General features: G+C 38.6%; 1 protein-coding gene across 3 annotated transcripts in view; it reads right to left on the bottom strand.

The window, feature by feature from the left end:
- ITIH5 (inter-alpha-trypsin inhibitor heavy chain 5) overlaps positions 1-21263 on the bottom strand; it is an 87313-nt gene that overhangs the window by 42000 nt on the left and 24050 nt on the right. For all 3 annotated transcript variants that reach the window (XM_072653414.1, XM_072653412.1, XM_072653413.1), the window contains exons 6-7: positions 8597-8766; positions 7478-7594 (exon numbers count right to left, since the gene is read on the bottom strand). In XM_072653414.1, coding sequence (XP_072509515.1) covers positions 7478-7594; positions 8597-8766 — 287 coding nt within the window. The remainder of the gene's footprint in view (positions 1-7477; positions 7595-8596; positions 8767-21263) is intronic.

Below are 21263 nucleotides of genomic sequence, written 5' to 3'. Positions count from 1 at the left end.
CTGGTGACCTTGCACAGCCCTTCCTCACTCAAAACAAAATCAAGTGCAAGTCATGTCATTATTTCACTGATGGCATGGTCTTCTTCAGCGATGAAGGTCAAACACAACAACAACAATACAGTATGCCACTGGAAAATTAAACTTTTAAAAATATATATATATATATATATATATGTACATATATAAATTCTCCTGATTACATGTAAACATTTTTGACATTCATTTTTGTAAAATTCTGAGTGTCAAATTCTCTCCCTGCCTCCCCCGTCCTTGAGAAGACAAGCTATTTGATACAGGTTATACATGTGCAGTGCTGCAAAAACACATTTCCATGTTAGCCATGTTGCAAAAGAAAACACAGATAAAAAATGAAAAATGAAGAAAGAAAAGAAAAAAGCATGCTTTGACCTTAATTAAGACTCTGTCAATTCTTTCTCTGAAGGTGGAAGCATTTTTAAGAGTTTAAACTTCTTAAAACTTTTTTTATTGTCCAAAAGCTGTTCCCAATTTCTCTGAATATAAAATCCCAAATTCTTTGTGCCTTCAAGACTCTACATAATTTAAGCCCCTCTGCTTCTACAACCATTACACCCCTGTCCTCTAGCCAATACTATCTGTCTTCTTACTATCCCATGAATACACTGTGCTCATCCCTGACTACATGCCTTTGGTCATACTGATGACTCAAGGGTAGACAGAATAGAATTTGGAGTCATTGGGATCCTGACTCTACTACTTGTGAGTTTTTGTTGTCTTGGGCAAGGCATTTCAGTTCCCTTGGCATCCATTTCCTCATCTGCAAAACAAAAGCCTTAAATTGTGGACATCTAAGGTCTCTTCCATCTATCAATCTAGAATTAAGTATGAAGTCTTCTATCTAGCATTTAAAACCTTCCCAACTTGCCTTCACAATCTATCTCTCCAGGATTTTCCTACATTGCTTCTCTTTGTGTGTGCTACATGGAGTTCAGCCAAACCATCTTCCTTGCTCTTCCTCACCCTCCATACTCCAATTTCCATGTGCCTATAAGGCATCTCATCTCTCACCTACACCTCTTAGAATCCCTAGTGTCCTTCCAAACTCAGGTGCCACCTTCTGAAGCCTTTTCTGATTCCTCTCACTTCTAGTGCTGCTGGTCAGTCATTTTCATTTGAGTCCAATTCTTTGTAACCCCATCTGGGGTATTCTTGGCACAGATACCAGAGTGGTTTGTCATTTCCTTCTCCACCTCATTTCACAGATGAGAAAACTAGATCAAACAGGGTAAAGTGACTTGCCCAGGGTCACACACCATAAGTATCTGAAGCCAGATTTGAACTCAGGAAGATGAGTCTTGTCTCCAGACCTGACACTCTATCCACTGTACCACCTAGCTGCCCTACTTCTAGTACCTTCCCCCATCCCAGGTTAACTTGTATTTATTTGTGTGTGTATATGTGTGTGTACATGTATATATGTATACACACACATATAGTATATATGCGTGTGTCGTACATATATTATACATATATATATCATAATTTATAACATATGTACAGGTCTCCTCTGGTAAATTGTTAGTTCCTCGATGGTAGAAATTGTTTCGTTTTTGTCTTTGTATCTCCAGTGCCTCACACATAGTAGGCACTTAATAAATATTAATTGACTGTGTATTCCATTGATTGCTCTGGAATTCAAGGGGCAAGGTGTCTTTTTACCAAATAATATCCTGCTAATTGTCCGGATTATTTTTGTTTGCCTTCCAGTTCTTTGAAGAAACTAAAGGGACTTGAATTAGAAAAATATATTAATAATAATATTTCTATTACTAAAAAAAAATTTCTTTGAAACTAAAAACTCAAATCTGTGCTAATGGACTAGGAGAAAAAGAATTCTGCTGTCTTCCATGCATTACTTCATGTCTCTGAGTCATAGCTGGGAGGCAGCCACTCTTTCTGCTGCCCTATAAAGAGTCCCAGGTCCCAGTCTTCCTAGTTGCGATGTGTTTCTACAACACTGGTCTATCAGTGGCCAAGTGTTGACAGAGGGCATTCGCCCCTCTCTGCTGAGTTGCTATCAACTGGAGTGACCTCGGATTACGCTGCAATTAGTCATTGCCCTAGAGAGGGAGATTAGAACAAAGGCAGGGGGTGGCTATGTTTCCCTCTCTTCTTGTGGGCTTATTTTCAGATGTTTACACAAAGGCCAACAACCTGACAGTTAATGGAGGTGGGAAATAGCACATGGAAGAGGGAGAGTACCAAGAACTACTCTGCGTGATGTTTGTGTAGTGCCAATTTTCAGTAGTTCTCAAAAGAATTTTCAAGTAATGTCTCATTTATCTTCATTCCCCTTAAACCCTTCTCCTTTCTTATCTCCTTATGTCCATTCAACAAATTCTCTCTTAAGTGGATCAGACAATAGCCACTTGGCTTCTTCTAAGTGCTGCTCTTACTCCCTTGGGTTCTTCCAAGTCAATGGTGCACAGCCAATGGTTCAACAGCCTCCAGGACTTGTCTGGGTTTTGTTTTGCAGAAGATTGCCTAGTCTAACAAGTCCACCTTTCCTTGATCAAGGATTCTATTCTTGGCCTCTTTCACTTTCTGGACCACCTGTGCCAAAAGAGCCAGCACTGATCCACAGATATTAAAGAGTCTACCCAAAAAGACCCTCTTTGCCAAGCATGGAGTCATTCGTGTACCTTGTGGCAGATGTAATGGCTTTTCAAAAACTCATATAAAATCAGTGTGGCTCTAGGATAATACCATACTGGTTTCCCACATAGCTTTTAAAAAGCTTTTTTTTTTTATCTCTTCAACTCATTCAGTAAGTTTAGGGGATAAAACCAAATAACCACCCTGAGTTTCAGGTCTATAATTGCTAATCTAAAATGAAGAACATGAGATCCAGTGGGTATGGTGTTGAATCGATGATAATAAACTCTATGTTCATTATTTCTGTCTCCTCCACTGATTTGCTATGCTTCCTAAGATTTTAGTTTTTCTAACAGTGAGCAGGGAAAGTCTCTCCCAGAAGGCATTAAGAAATTTCCTCTCCTCTTCCTCTTCCCCTCTCCTCTCTTCCCCTCTCCTGGATGTCCAGGAGCTACTCATGGACCTGTTCCAATATGATCAACAGGGGAGCTTTGCTTTGCTCTTGTTCTGATCTGGACAAGTCTGCCACTCCTTGAGCAAGCTGGTGGCCCTCTCTGACCTTACCCACACTCTGCCCTCCACATCTACCCCCAGAAGCTTGCCATATTAATTCTAAACTTAGTGTAGGAATCCAATTAGCTTAGCCCACTGCAGCTCAGAACTCCCAAGCTCAAGTGATCCACCAGCCTCAACCTCCCTGGTAGCAGGAATGACACACATGCCCCTCCATGCTCGATGGTTTTGTATTTTTCAAAGAATGGGTAACACAACCTTTAACCTGCCAAGGTTCATGATGTTCATGTACTCCCTCTCTGCCCCTAATCTCCCTGCCAAAGAAGAAAATCCAGTCAATTTAGCTTCGTAAGTGTGAATGACAAAGGAATATGACCCAATCTCTGATAGAACAGTGGCTCTTAAATTTGATTATTTTACATTTATAGAGTATTGTGTATAGAGGACATCCATTGGCATGTACAGAGGACAAACATTGTTGCTTGCCTCTCCCATCCCCCAGTTTAAGATTCAGAGCTAGAAGATGAAGCACAAACAGGGAGAAGATAGGACATATGATTAGGAACCGAAGTGAGTCCCCAAGGTTTGAGGCTTGAAAGTATATATTACATTAAACAAGCAAACAGGGAGTCAGAGATGAAGAGATTTATCCCAAGTTCATCTCTACCCATTAAGTGGTAGCCTTGAGATTACAAGCCAGGTCTTCTGAATTCCAGGCCCTTGCTTTTTGTTTTCTTCAAAACAAAACTCAGATAAGTTCTGGAAGGGTTGAAGGTATGCATCATTGACTTAGAAGAATCCACAGGAAAAAGAGCAGCCCTTGAAAGAGGCCAAGTGGATGTTGCCTGGGGGTACACTCTACCAAGAGTAAGGTAGTTGTTTTCAGCAAGATGGCAACATAAAAAAAGACATTTTCTCTTTCTTGCTTTGCCTACTACAGGCCTCCTCCATGTCTCTGCCATCTTTCCTGGGAAGTACAAGATTAAACTACCTTTACATGTCATTGTCTGCTCTAGAACTAGGAAAACAACAGCCTTCACATATCAACAAGCTGAAGAACAGAAATTCACTTCCTGGGTAGGCTAAGTTTGTTATGGAATCACGTGGAAGAATATGGCCATGAGATATGTTGAATAATCAAAAAGAGTTTTCAAAAACTAATTCCCAGTCAATTCCACTTTTCTTCCAAATTCATAATCCTGCTATGGTTAGATTATGAAAACTAGAACACTTGATCCAGGAGTCTTTCCAGGGACTTGCAAGTGCCTTCTATCCCCCAACAACACCATATTAGTCACAATAAAGTATTTCAGGGCTTGTCAAGATGAGACACTCCAACTTAATTCATGAGACTGAGGGGAAATGGGTAAGCCTTTGGCAAAAGTATTAAGACATGATGGCTGTTTTCAAATATTTAAGAAGAAAAATTCAATTTGTCCTGCTTGGTCCCCAGGGGGCATAACTAGGAACAATGTATGAAATCTATAAAGAGGCAGATCCCAGCTCATGATAAGGAAAAACCTCCTAACAGAATACAGAATGTAATGCATTCCCTATCCATCAGGGCAATGTCAGATGGGACAACCAGGGCTTTCACCAGAGAGTTGATCTGGGAACGTGCTTTCTCTTCCCACAGATGGTGTGCCTTGTAGTCCTCTACTCTCACTGCCTAGCTCTTTCAACCAACCCTGTGCCACCACTTCCTGGATTCCCTCACTGGGATTTTCCTCTTTCAGGACCTGCCTCTCTACATCCCTGGGCTTTTTCTGCTATCACCTTTCCTCCTTTTTGCTTCCTCTCATGTCGAGTGAGGAAGGGGTCCAAGGTCTAGCAATAGAGGCACTATCCCTTTCCAAAAACAACTGTATCCAATAGGGACAAAGTGTCCTCTGCACTCAATGTCATGTCACTAGGCCTGGAAGTATATGCCATGCCTTTCACCGTATCCAGCCAACCAAGGCACTGGTTCCTAAGATGTTGTAGCAGAGAGTCATACTTGAATAGGGGTTAAAGTACATGACCTTTAAAGTGCCCTTCATCTCTATGATTCTATGAAATGCTAAAGCTCTCCATACACGCATAAAAAGCCTCTCATGCTAGGGAATTCATAACGTACTCTTTACCAGCAGAGGTGGCAGCATTTTACCCCAGGAAGAAGCAATTAACAACAGTTCCTTAAATTTGCCACAATTTCAGAAAAGCACAAAGCTGCTAAAACCGTTAGCAGTTTTCAAACCCACTCAAGACAGCAATTACACTAAGAAACTGCTCACAGGCCTCTGGCAGATTCTTGGCTAGCATGAGGTTGTTCCCCTGGAAAGAAGCCATCCTTCAGCTTCATAGCCAAAACTCCATGCCAGGGCTTTGGGGCTTAGAGCAGACTGGCATCCTAATAACTCAGCGACCAAGGAAGGAGAAGGCAGTCAAACAGCATCGAGTCCCTTCTTAGTTCCAGTGCTTCCCCTCGTTTAATTATTTCTTAGCCTTCTCGTACATAGCTGATTGGTATATGTTTGTTTACTTGTTGTCCCAACCCCCATTAGGCTAGGAGTTCCTTGAGGGCAGGGGCTGTCTTTTTGCTTATTGCCTGGCACACAGTAGGTGCTTAATAAATGTTTATTGATTGACTGAATCTATTGTTTATCTTCCTCATCTAGATCTTGAAGTGTAAAATGTGCTGACGGTCATGGAAGGGAACAGGAAAATAATGAAAATGGGATATGCTCAGATAAATATCAATCTGAATGAAGGGATGGTTAAGCATTTACTAGGTACCAGGCACTAGAGATACAAAAATTAGATGCTTCTTGCCATCAAGAAGGTATATTCTAATGGGGCATACACATGTAAGAGAATGGAGGCTAGGGGAGAGAGTTTGGGTCTAGGAGTCACAGGGATTATGAATGGAGCCATAGGAGCAGATCTGCCATATCCTTTCCAGTAGCAGTTCTACCCTTGATTTAATTATTGTAGTTGTTTACCTTTTTTCAGTCATGTCTTACCCTTCATGATCCCATTTTGGGTTTTCTTGGTAAAGAAACTGGAGTTGTTTGTCATTTCCTTCTCTGGCTCATTTTAAAGATGAGGAAACTGAGGCAAACAGGGTTAAGCGACTTGTCCAGGGTCGTACAGCTAGTAAGTGTCTGAAGTCAGATTTGAACTCAGGTCTTACTGATTCCAAGGCCAGAGCTTTTTTCACTGTGCCACCAGGAACTGAAGCCCAAAGAAATTAATAGCTAACATTTATATAATAATTCTGGACATGTATGATCTCATTTGATCCTCACAGAAACCCTGTGATGTGGATGCTATTATTATCCCCATTTTACACATGAGGAAAGTGAGTCCCTAAGAAGTTAAATGGCTTGCCTACAGTCACACAAAAGTTAAAGTCTGAGGCAAGATTTGAATTCAAGTCTTCCTGATTCCAAGTCTATCACTATCCATTATGCCATACAGTTTCATTAAATGATTTGCCCAAAGTTGCATAGATAATAATTGGCAGAGCCAAGTTTGAAACCCAGATTATCTGAGTCCAATCACTAAGTATAATTATTTCTTGAACAATGCTCTAGTCCAGAGGTAAGGGAACTAGATTAAAATGTAATTGGGAAATGTGTAGCAAAATAAATAAAAATATAATATAAAGTTAATTCATGGTTTTCTAAGTCAATATGTGGGTCAACAGGTTTTCATTTTAGTTTGATACAAATGGCTCTAATCACTACCTTCACAGAAACTTAGAGTTGTAATGGTCCTCAAAACCCATCTTGTCTAATCTTTACTTGACCAAGAATTATCCCTACGACATCCCCACAAAGGGCTCCTCCAACTTTGTTTGAATATTTCCATTGAGAAAGAAACCAACATCTCTTGACAATCCATTCTACTTTGGGTAGTTCTAATGGCTAGGATGTCCTTTCTTACACCAAAACTAAATCTGCCTCTCTTCACCCTCCAGTCATTGCTTCTAGTTTTGTCCTCCAGAGCCAAGAAAAACATCTGATCCCTCTTCCACATCCCTATCACAATCGCATTCCTCATACCACCAGTCACCTTGGTTTCAGTGTTGCCATGGCATGATTAGATTAGATTCAGTCAGTCCTTCCACTCTTCCCAATTCCATCATGCTGAAATGATGACTTATTTCAATAGTTTAACCCAATCAGTTATGGAGTGTTATGGAGTGTTGTTTCCAAGCAAAATCTGCTGTATGTTGTAATGTTATAATGATATTCAACAACAGCTGGATTTTACTCAGAAGAGACCATCGTCCACAAGCTAGGATGGAAGAAAAACTAGAATAATAAGACAGTTGACCCTCACTCACCTGTCTGAGTTTGGTTCCCACCATGGATGCGCTGCTATCAAGGACAAACACCACATTCTTGGGTAGAGGAGGGAGGTCTTTGGGGGCAAAGTAATGCACAAAGTAGTTATTCAGAACCTGTTGGAAAAAAGGGAGGATATAATGTTGGAACCTAGAACATAAAAAGGGGGAAATGAAAATGGACAGATTCTCTGGAGTTTCTCAATGCCACAAACTCGGTTTTCTTGGAATGCATAAATGTCATGTATAAAATTACAGCCTAATATTCAAACTGAACTCCAATCAAATCCCTCTGAAAGGATCATTCCACTGGTGTAGGGATCACTTTGTTATTGGCCATACTAATTGTTTCAATTTTAAAGAATGTAATTTCATACATTTTATGTAAGCATGTATGTGTATATGTGGGTATATATAGATAGATTTAGGTATCTGTCTACATATATAAGTGTATATATTGTATATATACATATATGTGTATATATATATATATATATATATATATATATAGTATACACTTAAATGTGTACATGTTGCTGATAGAATGTAAGCTATTAGCAGGTAGAAACTATTTCATATCTCCAGGGTCTTCCACAATGCCTAGCACATAGTAGGAGTTAAATAAATTCCTGATTAGTAGGGTTCCCCAGTTTCCTTTGGTTCTAGTCTCTTCAAAATTCCACAATTTTTGTCACCAGACATTTGCTTAGCATCTAACATGGTAAGCATCCTGTGTTTATATTTCTTCCATGTCTATTCTCCATACATACCATAGCATTCTGACATGACCACCAACTCTCTAGAGCAAGAAAACCTCAAGGCAAATTAGTCACAGAAGAGTCACTTTGATTAATATCTGTACCAAACTTAAATTATAACTGCATGAGCTTTACTACAGGGCAAAAGAGAGGATTAATCCTGATGTGGACCCCAATGTGGATCCCAATGAGGGAGCCACAGACACAGATATGTCTTGAGAAAACAAATGGATTTTTGGGAGACTTAAACATTACTCAGCAAGCAGAACATGAACTAACAGTCAAGACAGCATCTAGATAGATGAGTCCAACTGAAACTAGCAGACAGCAAACATTAAAACTGAAATCATAAACTCATTACCTGAATGTCCCCAACTCTCTGTTCCCTGTTCACATCATATCTAACAATGAAATCCCCTAAAATGCCATTCTGGGCAATCTTGGCTTGTTGTATGATACTAGGATTAAAAATGATCTTGGCAAAAGTTTCATTTTGGTTGATGTCTGTGGAAGGAGGTGGGCCAACATCATCTGGAAACAGAAAAGAAGCTTAATTATGAAGTGGTTAGACTACTATTTTCTGGGATGGAATAGTTCTGCTTAGAAAAAGAAAGTTAGACTTGGCACCTCCAGATTCCTCCAGGTCCCTTCTATGACTGTGATCTCAGAATAGCACCCAGAATTTAGTACTAACGATAAATTCTATTTTTATATAATGGAATATGGCATAAAGCCGTCAAGTATATCATATTAAAATTATGTACTATAATTTGCTCCTTTATTGAACATTTTTAAAAATTTCACAGTAGTTTCACTTCATCAAGAATTCTAAGTAGCAATTAAAATTACTACCAAAAAATGCATTGCAGCTTCATGTGACTAGTAATCATCTCACACGCACAAGGACAAATAATTCAAAATTTCTAAGCCTGGCCCTTTAAGATCGCCGTTAGTAGACCACAATTAGTATGATGCCTAACTCCGTACCAACCATGTACTTTCAAAGGCTGCAGAAGAAATAAAAATCTCCACCACATGTAGAGACCCTGGTGTCGATTTTAAAACCAAGTCAAAGTTTTTGTTTGTTTGTTTTGCTTTAATACGTCTAAGTATCTGATCACCTGCTTCAAATCTACCAAAGATGACTATGTGGGAGAGGCTGCTTAATTATTTTCCAACCCTAATTAGCAGAATACAATAGAATATGATCTTAAATGGATACTAAGGAAATTTAATTTCTATTTAAGAATAAACTTCCTTCTCCTAAGGGTTACTGGACACTAGAACTAAAGGAAATCACATTTCCTTTCAGAGAACAGACATTTTTTCTTCAAGGACAGTTTACATGTAGCCCTCACTACAGCCAGGGGGACAAACTGGATTTTCCTTTTCTTCAGGTCTATCAAGGTCACAAAGGCCATGGAATACAGCAGAAAGAATGCTAGAATAAGAAGAGCTGGGCTCTAATCTTGACTGATACTTATCAAATATAAATATCTATCGTCTCTCCTTCTCACTCTCTACTTCACTTGGAAAGAAAAACTGAATTCCTTGTCACAAAGCAAGACAAATTCCTTCATTGGCTGTATTTAAAAAAACATTTATACATATGTATGTACATGCATATATATTTTTATATGAGTCCATTACTCTCTATCAGGAGGTGGATGGCGTGTTTCATTGTGAGTCCTCTGGATTCACAGAAACCTCTCTGTGATTTTTTTCATCTGGCATTATGATATGTCAGAAAGACAGGACAGGAAGTCAACATCATAGGATCACAGATTTATAGCTCAACTATAACTCAACTCTCTTGCTACAAATTGCACTATCAAGCAAAACGAGGTCCTGTGCTGCCCATGTCTTCTATGTGTGTAGATGCATGTCTATGTATACATATGTGAGTACATACACAAACATACATGTGTATCTTCACATGTATGTATACCATGTGCATATAGGCACATATACAAGCAGTGTGTATCCTGTATGAGACATGGTCATGTGTGTATTATACATGTGTGTTTATATGTGTTAACATATATTATCAATATATTGTTAATATAAGCGCAATATATGTGTGGGTGCATGTGCATATATCCAATGCATTTTTTAATTCACATCCAAAGACTTCTTCTGCTGATAGAAAGTGCCAGATTATTAAGTCTAAGGAAAAAAGCCTCTGTTTACCCTTAGGAAACAATATTGTTCATTTAGAAGGTAAGCATTGGATGCCTTTGAGTATAAGAGCATTCAGAAACCTGACTTGTACAATAAACAAAACAGAAAAGGCTAATTGGAGCTTAGACTCCAATTGAGAAGCATGGTGCCCAAACAGAGGAATGTGATATAGACCTATTGCCCTCTGACGTGGTCACACCACAACTGGCATATTTTGTTCAGTTCTAAACACCACATTTTAGAAAGGACATTGCCAACGTGGGGAGTATCTGGAGAATATGCCACATAAAAACTGGTCAAAGGAAAGGGAAATGTTTAGCATGGAGAAAAGAAGATTTGGGGTATGAGAGGGGCTCTTGGAGTGGGTTCAAGTGTCTAGAGAGTTATGTGGCAGAAGGGGGATTAGCTTGTTCTGCTTAGCCTCAGGGGTAGAATTTAGAGCAATGGGTTGAAATTTCAGAGAAGCAGGTTTCAGCTTAATGGAAGAGAAACATTTTTAATATTTAAAGTTATTCAAAAGTTGGAATGGAAGTCAGAGGGTCACTTCTTGAGGATACTGTAAGAAGGGAATTTTGGGTTGAGGACATGGTTGCTGAGGTTCCTTCCAACTAAGAGATCATGTATTTCAGTAATAATGAAACAAATAGGTTAAGCGATTTGCCAAGAATCCCAGAGCAAACTAGTGTACCTTATCCCTGAAGCGCCTCTCTCTCCCCCTATAAATTAAAGCTGATTCTGCTGACCACCGTATGGAGCTTCTTGAACATAATATGCTACATTACAACCAAGAAGCAACATAAGAGGCTCTCAATATTTATGGTAGTCATATCCTGCTAGTCACAAAAATTGGTAAAATTCATTATCATTCATCCATTCATTCAAAAAACATTTGTTATGTGTTTGCTGCATGTGTAATATACTATACAAAGTGGTTGGGGAGAAACAAAGAAAAATCATATATGGTCCTTGACCTTGAGGAGTTTAAAATCTAGACAACAGATTAATAATAATTATAGCTAACATTTATATAGGGCCTACCGTGTACAGGCACTGTCCTAGCACTTCACAAATATTATATCATTTTATCCTCACAATGACGCTGTGAGACAGGTGCTGCTCTGATTCCCACTTGACAGATGAGAAGTTGAGTTTAAGTCTGGACTACACAGCTAATAAGGGTCTGAACTCAGATTTGAACTCCAGTCTTCATGACTTCAGGCCCAGTTTTCTATGCATTATCCTATGGGCTGCTTTTGGCAAAGAGGAACTAATCCTCTTCCTACATGCCTATACTGAATGATGAGTCATCAGTTTGGGAAGGAAGGAAGCCAAAGGCCATATAGAATAGCTAAAGATACAAAACAATTTAGGTCTGGGGAATGACACACTAGGGAACCATCTGGAAAGCTTTTTGAGCCTGGTTCACTGAAAAGAGGGATTTACAGGCTGTTCTTTCCTGTGGCCTCTTTTGCCTGATCTACTGTAGGAGAACAGTAGTCAACATCCGGTGACTAGAATATTGTTTTCCAAACACATTTGCCAACCCATTTCCCATGAGAAGAGGGAAAAAAAACCTAGCTAAATAGTTCATATTAGCTGTGGCCTCATCTAGGACCTAAAGATCCATTTTCCTAAATGTAAGCCAGTTAAGCACATACCTATAACTACCGTTGAATTGAAATGACTGTGCCTCTCAAAAGCTGGATTTTGGAGGGGGAGGCATTGGCTATGTTAGCAATATAATTAGACAGCATTCTTTGATGGTTGATACTGAAATGCAGGAGCAGATTCAAGCAAAAGAAAGGCATGATTGAAAGCAAAGGGGGATAGAAGACTCCTGAATAATTGTCTGAATTTACTATATTGATGACTTTCAATGACCCACATTGTGCTCAATCCCTCAGAAAAAAATAAACGAAGGCAACCCCACCAACCCATCCATTCCAATGTATACCAAGCAGAGGTAACCCAGAGATCTTTACCTATTTTGGACACATATTAACTTTTCTGGATGCAACGTTGCATGCTAAAGATCCAGGCTCTCACTTCCAAATGATGCTTATATTCCTGGAATTGATATGGTTGGGTATAGGAGATAGGGGGCAAAGGGTTACCTAAAGTGGTATTACAACTCATAGTTAGAAAAGATGTCTCCCAAAGCACACTATTTACTCTCTCTCCTTTCTGTTTTGTTTCTTCTTTCTTGTAACTCATTCCATTGGTTCTAATTCTTCTTTACAACAGGACTAATGTAATAATGTTGAATATGAATGAATATGTAGAGCCTATATCAGACTGCAGGATGTCTTGGGGAGGGGGGAGGTGAGCAAGGGGGGAAATTTTAAAATTCAAAAGCTTGTCGAACTGAATGTTCAAAACTAAAAATTAATTAATTAATTAAAATTTTAAAAAAAAATAAGAAAAGATGTCTCCAAAATTCCTTTACATTGTCCTGTTTATGGGCAAAACTAGACTTAAATTATCCTAAATAGCTGAGTGGTACTTTACAAAGTGACAGCCTCAGAACAATTTCTTAAACTTTAATAGACAGTGAAAAAAAAACCGTACATAGACTTCCAGGTCTTTTCATCTGCCCTGAAGTCAAATTTTTTTCTGTGTTAACTTACTGCAATTAAAGTGTGAACTCATTGAGAGCAGAGTGGATCTCACTTTTTCTATTTGTTTTCCCAGTGTTTAGCATAGTGCTTGTCTCCTAGCAAGGTCTTAATAAATGCTTTTTCCTTAGGAGCTGGACATGCCTATAGATCACCCAGTCAAGAAAGAACTTAGAAACTGAATTAACTACTAGAAAAGACTGAAAAAAAAATAAAGAAGAGAAAAAATGAAGGGATAAGAGCAAATTTAAATACATAAAGGATTGCTATTCACTAGTGGCAGACTAGTAAGAAAATACCAACTTCTTTGTGTTTGCTCCAATCAAGGAAAACAACCACATGAGGGTATTTCTGAGTCATTCCATACACAGCTGGCCCTGATAGAATTAGGGCCAAAAGCTGAACAAGCAAAATCACATGACCCCCATCTGCTTTCAGCATCAAGAAATTAGGGGGCTGAATGATACGCACCTGAACAATTTGTGAGCTGAGCTATATCAGGGAACAACACAACTTTCTTTCCTGGCAAGTGGACAGGAAAATTTCACATAGGTCAGACAGCACATACCTTTCCAACTGTAGTATTCAGAGTGATCTGGGTTTGAGGCACATTCAAGGAGTAAATATCACAGCAAGAAATCTGGTATGAGGTAGCTAATGATGACACATTGGGCAAATGGGGAAATCAGTGGGAGTATTGGGGGGGAAATACTAATTTTTTTTAAAGCAAATTCATGTGACCAACTTCTTGGATTACTAATAAATAAATTATTAGGATGACTTTTCCCCACAAATTCAGCTCCTTAATAACTGGTGAGGTTTCCCCTCTACAGATTAGTTAGTGATAGATAATTATCCTAAATTGCCTAACTTTATTCAGTATATCTATAAAAATGGCCTGCATACCATTTTCATTACCTGTTTAGCACAGATCCAGGTTAGAAAAAAGTGTTACTCTTTTGGTAGTGTGGTGAGTCATAGAATTTCCCTCCATGATTGGCTCTCCTTTCAAACTCAACATGGCCAAAACAGAACTCATTCCCTTTCAGCCCAAATGCTTTTCTTTTGAACTTTCTTCTACAAGGTACCACCATCCTACCAGACTTGCAGGCTCACAACCTAAATATCATTCTTTACTCTTCATTCTCACTCACCAGCCCCCTCACTACCAATATCCAACCAGCTGCCAAGTATTGTCACTTCTATCTACATATTCTCTTCCCCTCTCTCCAATTACACAGCACCCATCTTCATGCAGCTCTCCTCTTACCTGGAATACTGAAATAGCCTTCCTTAGGCTTTCCCTGCCTCTGACCTTTTCCCATTTCAATCCATTCTCCACTCAACTGTCATTTTCCTAAAATCTGTTCACATCACTCAACTCAACCCCATTTCATAAATTACAGTAAGTATTATCTCAGGATCAAATATAAAACAATCTTTTGACATTTAGAGCTCTTCATTACCCAGACTCTAATTTTCCTGTGTTCTCACACCTAACTCCCCTCTGAATACTCTACAATCCAGCTACATTAGCCTATTTAGAGTTTCTAAGACTATAATGCCCTGGATTCATCACCGTCTGCAAGAGTCCCCTTCACTACTAGTCCTTTCCTCTGAAATTACCTTCCACTTACAATGGATACATCTTGAATGTACAAATTTTTTGTATGTTGTCTCCCCTATTATAATATGAGTTTCTTGATGTCAGGATCGTGTGTGTGTGTGTGTGTGTTCCCAAAACTTAGTACAGCACCTTGAACTGCCTAAACTTTTAATTAAAAAAAACAAACCCTCTTCTTGATGTTTTATTCTTCTATGTCTTCATTCATCATTCAGTAAGCATTTATCAAGCATCTCCTTGTTTGGAGAGGGAGATACAAAAACAGAAACAAATACTTCTTCCTCTCAAAAAGCTTAGATTCTACTACAGAGGAATAACACGTAATTTCAGGGGAACAGCATGAACAACTGTGGGCAATCAGAAGAGGTTGGCAACAGCCAGTGTCACTTGAACAGAACCTTGACTCTATCTTAACACATCATGATTGATTACAAAGTAGTCAATCTGTTACAAACCCTTTTGCAAAAACTATGTCCCATAATCACCATGTCCAAAATTAAAATCATTACCTTTTCTCCCAAATCTTTCCCTCTTCTTAATTTTTCTATTACTGTGAAGAATACCACCATCCTCTCCTTCCTTCCTTTTTACCTTCCTTCTTTTTTTCCTTTCTTCCTTCCTCTTTTCCTTCTTTCCTTCCTTTCTCCTTTCCTTCTTTTCTTCTTTCTTTCTTTCTTTCCTTCTTTCCTGGTCTCCCTATCTCCCCTAGGCCAGAAGTGCAGGAGGCTCAATCCCATTCTAAAGGGCAAGGGAGCTTTGCTCTGCTATATTTCTGGGAAGCTTTGCTCCTCCTTACATAACCTGGTGGGGGCTCACCATATAAAAGTGGGACTTAGTACCAACACCCTGGGCCATCACAGCTCAGGACACCCAAGCTCAAGAGACTTGACACCCTCAACCTATGAAGCAGCTGGAATGACAGGTTCATACCTATAATCCTAGTGAAAACTTCTCTTTAAGAGGCTTACAGATGTCATCAAAAGCAAAATCATCCTAATGAACAGCATGGACATCTAATATAATTATTATTGTCTTGAGGAGCCTAGGATTATATTTCTGGTTTAAGTGTGTTAGTTGCAACATTAGTTTTCAAACCTTAAAGAAAATATTCTGTCAAAAAAACAGTGTTTGTGGTTTTTTTACAAAAAGGGTAGTAAAAAAAGATAACAGGTAATACTTCAATACTTCAGCAAATCTATGATCTCCCTGATATGGGCACTTCCACCTTTGATGCCATTTTGGTCTAAGCTAGGTTCAAAGAAGACAGCAAGGCCATGATCATCTCAGCTAGATCAACTCTTGTTACTGTTTCATTTTTGGTTTCTATAACAACGGTTATAGGAAGAAACTGTTTTCATCAGCTTTGTGGGTAATTCTATGTTGGCTCCTCTCCAATAGTCTAAAAAAAAACCACAATATTGCAAGTGGAAAACAGGGACAACCTATGTCAGAACACGGAATCCGGCGTCAGAAATGTCCTAGCTATCCCATGGGTCAGAAGTTCACATTTTTTCTGTCAGATTAAAATATGTGTTTCCAGTACTGTTGCGGGAGTAGATGACAGAAGAGAAGTAACACTTCAGTTAAGATGTCCTTCCTTCCTCACTTGTGTTGCATTCATCAGTTTTTACCACGACTATCAGTCTTTCCCATACATCAACTTTTTCCTCCTTAAATATGAATCTTGAATATCTAATATTCAAACCAGTAAGAAATGAAACAGGAGATTGTGGGTTCTTTTGTGAGTTTCTAGGATTGCTCAGAGAGTAAGGTATTAAAGTTGTCTTAAAAACACATAATTTACCCTTTATGTGTCCACATAAATGGGATTTCTGATGAAAAATCAATCAGTAAGCATTTATTAAACACCTACTAAGTGCCAGACACTGTACTAAATACTAGGTACGCAAATACAAAAATAGAACAGTCCTTGACTTCAAGGAGCTTACACTGTTATAAGAGAATATGTATATATATATGTATTATGTATGTATATATTTTTACATATACATATATATGTATAGTGGTATATACCACATATATACAAAGTAGATTTAAAAAATAACTTTAAAGGAAGGAGGCACCATTAGCTGGAGGAGAAGTAGGGAGAAGGGAGGAATTAAACTGAGGTAAACAAGTTATACATTAGCAAGATTTAGGAACAGGGTTAGAATTAGAACTCCCATCTTTTGCATATCCTGTGTACTATTCAACTCACTATTATGCCCCCTAAAAATAAAATAAGAAGTTTGCTAGGACAAATATCTGAAGTTTAAACTCCTAGTCATTTATGCACTAATCTGCTCTGTGTTTTTCCTTCATCTAAATTTTCTTCCACCCAGCGAATTCCAGATTCTTCTGACACTACCCTCCTTTTCTCTAATAAATAAAGAAGCTTCTTTTATCTAGATTCCAGCAAATCTTGTTTATTTCTTTGTTCTTTCTCTAATTGACCTGGTTTCCTTTATTAGCTGCTCTCAGATTAATTTTTGATTTTCTAGGGCTAGTCCAGGTAAGACCATCTGAGCACTCTTGAAAGGCACCCACCGCTACAGGCAATGTCAAGAGATGCCATTGGACCACAATGAATACCATGTGAACCAACCCAGAAGCAGCCAGGCAATCACAAGAGATATTTTACGGAGGCTTTGAAATCTGTGAGAATGTGCTCCATTCTTATCTGCTCCATTATTTTACAAAAGGTGGTGTTATTATGCATCTAAATATGGCTAAACATTTCTCCATTTTATTTTTCTTCTTTTTTTTGAAACATAACTAATACAGAAATATATTTTGCCTCATTTCATATGTATAAAGTGTAATATTTCTTGCCTTTTCAATGTGTGAAGAAGAGGTTGGAGAGGGGAGGGAGAGAATTTGGAATTAAAAATTAAAATGAATATACCTAAAAAAAGACTTGGAATAAGATCATAGAGGTCATCCTATGAACATATCTCTTATCACATTGCTTTAACATGGACTTTGATGAGCCCTAAATAGGATTCTGACCATTTCTCCTCCATTACTGCCTTCTTCCATTTTTCATACAACTACTACTACATACATATATGCAGAGGGGATAAAGGGGAAAAGCAGTCTGAAATTAGACAGCTTTGATGACCTCTATCTTTTCCATGCATGTAATTAAAGCTATCACTCTTACTCAATTTAATTCATTTAAACAAACATTTATTTAACACCTTCCAGGCATCCTGCTAGGTGGTAAAGATTTAAAAAAAACACAAAACAAAAAATAGTCCCCACCCTCAATGAGATTATATTCTGCTGGAGGTAAATAAACATTATACAGCTAAATAAATATAAAAAATACACAAAATAATTTCTGAGGGAAAAGTTAAAAACTGGTGGAGAGAGGGGAAGTGAACAGAAAAGTATGTAGGAAGTGATACACGAGCTTAACACTCAATTCTAGAGAGAGAGTTCAGGAGTTGGAGAACGGGAGCAGTTTATGCCAAGGTGTGGAAGTAGGACGTGGAATGAGGTGTATGGGAATAATATGGATAGTCTGCATTCTTATAAAACTCACTATATTCTGTGAGATAAACCAACTTATCTGATTTGACACAACCACAGGTAGGCCAGTTTGGCTGGAACATAGAGTACATGAGGAGAAGTAATGTGGAATAAATGTAGCAGATAAATTGGAGTCAGGTTGCAAAGGATTTTAAATACCAAAGAAAAACTTGTATTTTATCTAAAGGGTAATAGAGCACTGAACCTGGAGTCAGGAAGACTCATTTTCCTGAGTTCAAATCTGGCCTCAGACATTTACTAGTTGTATGACCCTGAGCAAGTCACTTAACCCTGTTTGCCTTAGTTTCCTCGCCTGTAAAATGAGCTGGAGAAGGAAATGGCAAACCACTTCAATATCTTTGCCAAGAAAACCCCAAATGGGATCATGTAGAGTTAGACATGATGGAAAGTGACTGAAAAACAAAAATAGGCTTAAGTCTCAGTGAATTGTTCAGATCTATCCTTTAGGAATATCAATTTGATATTTATGGAGATAAAGCTAGAGAAGGAAGAAATTGGAGGCAGACAAACCAATTTAGAGGTTATAACAGTAGTCCAAACAATTGGTGTCCTAAACCTAGGGGGTAGTCGTATGAGTGAAGAGAAATGGATAGTCATTAGACATTTTTCTGGGATAATTTAGAAAAGATTTGTCAACTGATTGAATATAGGAGTAGGTTATAGAGAAAGAAAAGTTGAGAACAATTCTTAAGGTTCCAAATGAAGGCAATTGGAAGAAGGGCTATATCCCTGGCAGAAAGCTTAGGAGGAGAAGGTTTAGAGGAAAAGATAAAGGGATCTATTTTGAACATGTTGAATTTGAGAGGACATCCAGATGGAGATGTCCATTGGGAAACTGGGAATATAGGACTGAAACTCAAGAGAGATATGCGAGCTGGTTTGGCTACCATCTACATAGAGATACTAAATGAACCCATCAGAGTTGATCACATCACTGAGAGGGAGTGCAGGGAAAAGAGAATCCAGGACAGAGTCTTGCTGACCCATATATAGCATGTGAGACAAAGATGATGATTTAGCAAAGAATACTGAGAAGAAGCTGTCAGACAGAAAGAAAACCATGAAACAGACATGTCCTAACAGTCAAGAGAGGAGAGTATCTGGGGGAGATGGAATGGTCAACTGTGTGCAACACGGTAATGAGATCAAGAGTGAAAACTAAAAAAGCCCATTGGATTTACCGATTAAGCAATCCTTTACATGGCAGCTGGGTGGCTCAGTGGATAGGGCACCAGCCTTGGAGCCAGGAGGACCTGAGTTCAAATCTAGCCTTAGAGACTTTCTACTTGTGTGACCCTGAACAAATCATTTAACCCTGATTGCCCCCAAAATAGAAAGAAAGAAATGATTTATTACCTTGGAGAGAGCAGTACCTGTTGAGCAGTGGGGTCAGAAGTCAGATTTCAGGTAGTTGACAAGTGGGTGGAAGCAAAGGAGTAGATATGGCTTTTTCCAGGATTTTTGCCATAAGAGAGAAATAGGGCAATAGCCTGAGGAGGTGGGAGGGTCAAGTGAAAAGAATGAAGGACACTTGAGTCTGTGCATGTAGGCAGCAGGGAAGGAGCTAGTGTTGTTTTAAACAAGAGAAAAATCTGTTGGTTTGGGTCCATGATTCATACCTTTCCAACAAATGTCCTGGTATTAGGCCAAACACAGTTTGATTTCTAACCTCAGGGTTCTTTTTTTTGAAACATGCAGCAAAATTCAGACAAAATCAAAACATCCTGTGTTTCATGCTTATCACATTACAATTCACAGAAACAGCAATGTCTGATCTTTGAAAGCAATGAGAATGAGAGTAGAGATAATGACACTAGTCTGCTGCACCTGCCATCTTGTCTGGCCCAGTTCATTCCCATAAAACTCACCATATTCTGGGAGACAAGCTAACCTATCTGATTTGACATAACCAGTAAATAAAATTACGTTCTTAAAATAAAGAGTTCCAAAGAGATCCATAGTCACCCTAGAAGAATGCACCAGAGGTTGTGAGAGGTCCTGAATAAACAGTAACCACCAAAACAAAACACCTTATTAACTCATATCATACATACACATACACTTAAATATGCCTGATAATAGAGCCAAAGTTGTGAGAATCAGCCAATACCTCATTTAAACATCACCACAGCAAGCCTGATCTCAAAAATCCCCTGGTATAAATTCATGGGCCTATACTCAGCCAATGGCTTTATTACAGCTTCAGTGCAATATTTAATTGAATTATCATTAAATTATACTGCATGGAATACTCATTCCTCCTCCACCACAAGACCCTCATCATCGTTAGAAGAGACCTTTCTCAGAACAGAGACTCAGGATAGCTAAAAATGCTAGTTCAAACTATAGGAGATTCTAGACCACCTTCCATCCAAACTTGACCATTAAATTGATCAAATTTCCCCTTTGCCAATACTTTTCTACCCTCCAGAAGCCACCAGTGCATGTCCAACCTCTCCCCTTCTCCCCTATCAATCTTCAGAAAAGAACCTGTTGAATTAATTCATAATAAAGTGTAATTTGCAAGTAAGTATCAACAGGTTGTCATTCTCAGAGGTATGTCTTTCTCAATATGGGTCAAATTAAACAAGGTTGAAACTCAAATGGTCAGATTTCAACCCTGTCTTGGGGGTTCGAATACCAAGAATCTCTACCACCTCATGACAAACAAGTGTTCCTTCAACTCTTATTCAAAGAATCCCAGTGAAAGTGACCCATGCCATCAGTCAACAAGCATTAATTAAGTGCTTACCATGTTCTAGGCACTGTACCAAGTACTTGCCATATAATAAAAATGCAAAGGATAACTCTAATTATCAGGAAATTTTTTTTCTTAGGTTGAACCTAAATTTGCCCTCTCTGCAGCTTCCATCTAGGGCTCCTAGTTGTGCACTCAGGGTCTAAAAAAGAACAAATCTAATCACTTGAGATTACTTTTTTAAAGGTCACCCCAAAGGCCAGTCTTCTTATAGCCAACTGGAAGCTATCTCTCTAGTTCAATCAAAGGCTACACACTCTCTAAAATGTTACTGGCTCATTATTTTGTGATTAAA

The sequence above is a fragment of the Notamacropus eugenii genome, chromosome 3 (assembly GCF_028372415.1).
Source record: "Notamacropus eugenii isolate mMacEug1 chromosome 3, mMacEug1.pri_v2, whole genome shotgun sequence".
NCBI lineage: Eukaryota > Metazoa > Chordata > Mammalia > Diprotodontia > Macropodidae > Notamacropus > Notamacropus eugenii.
This window is presented reverse-complemented; position numbering and strand designations above follow the sequence as displayed.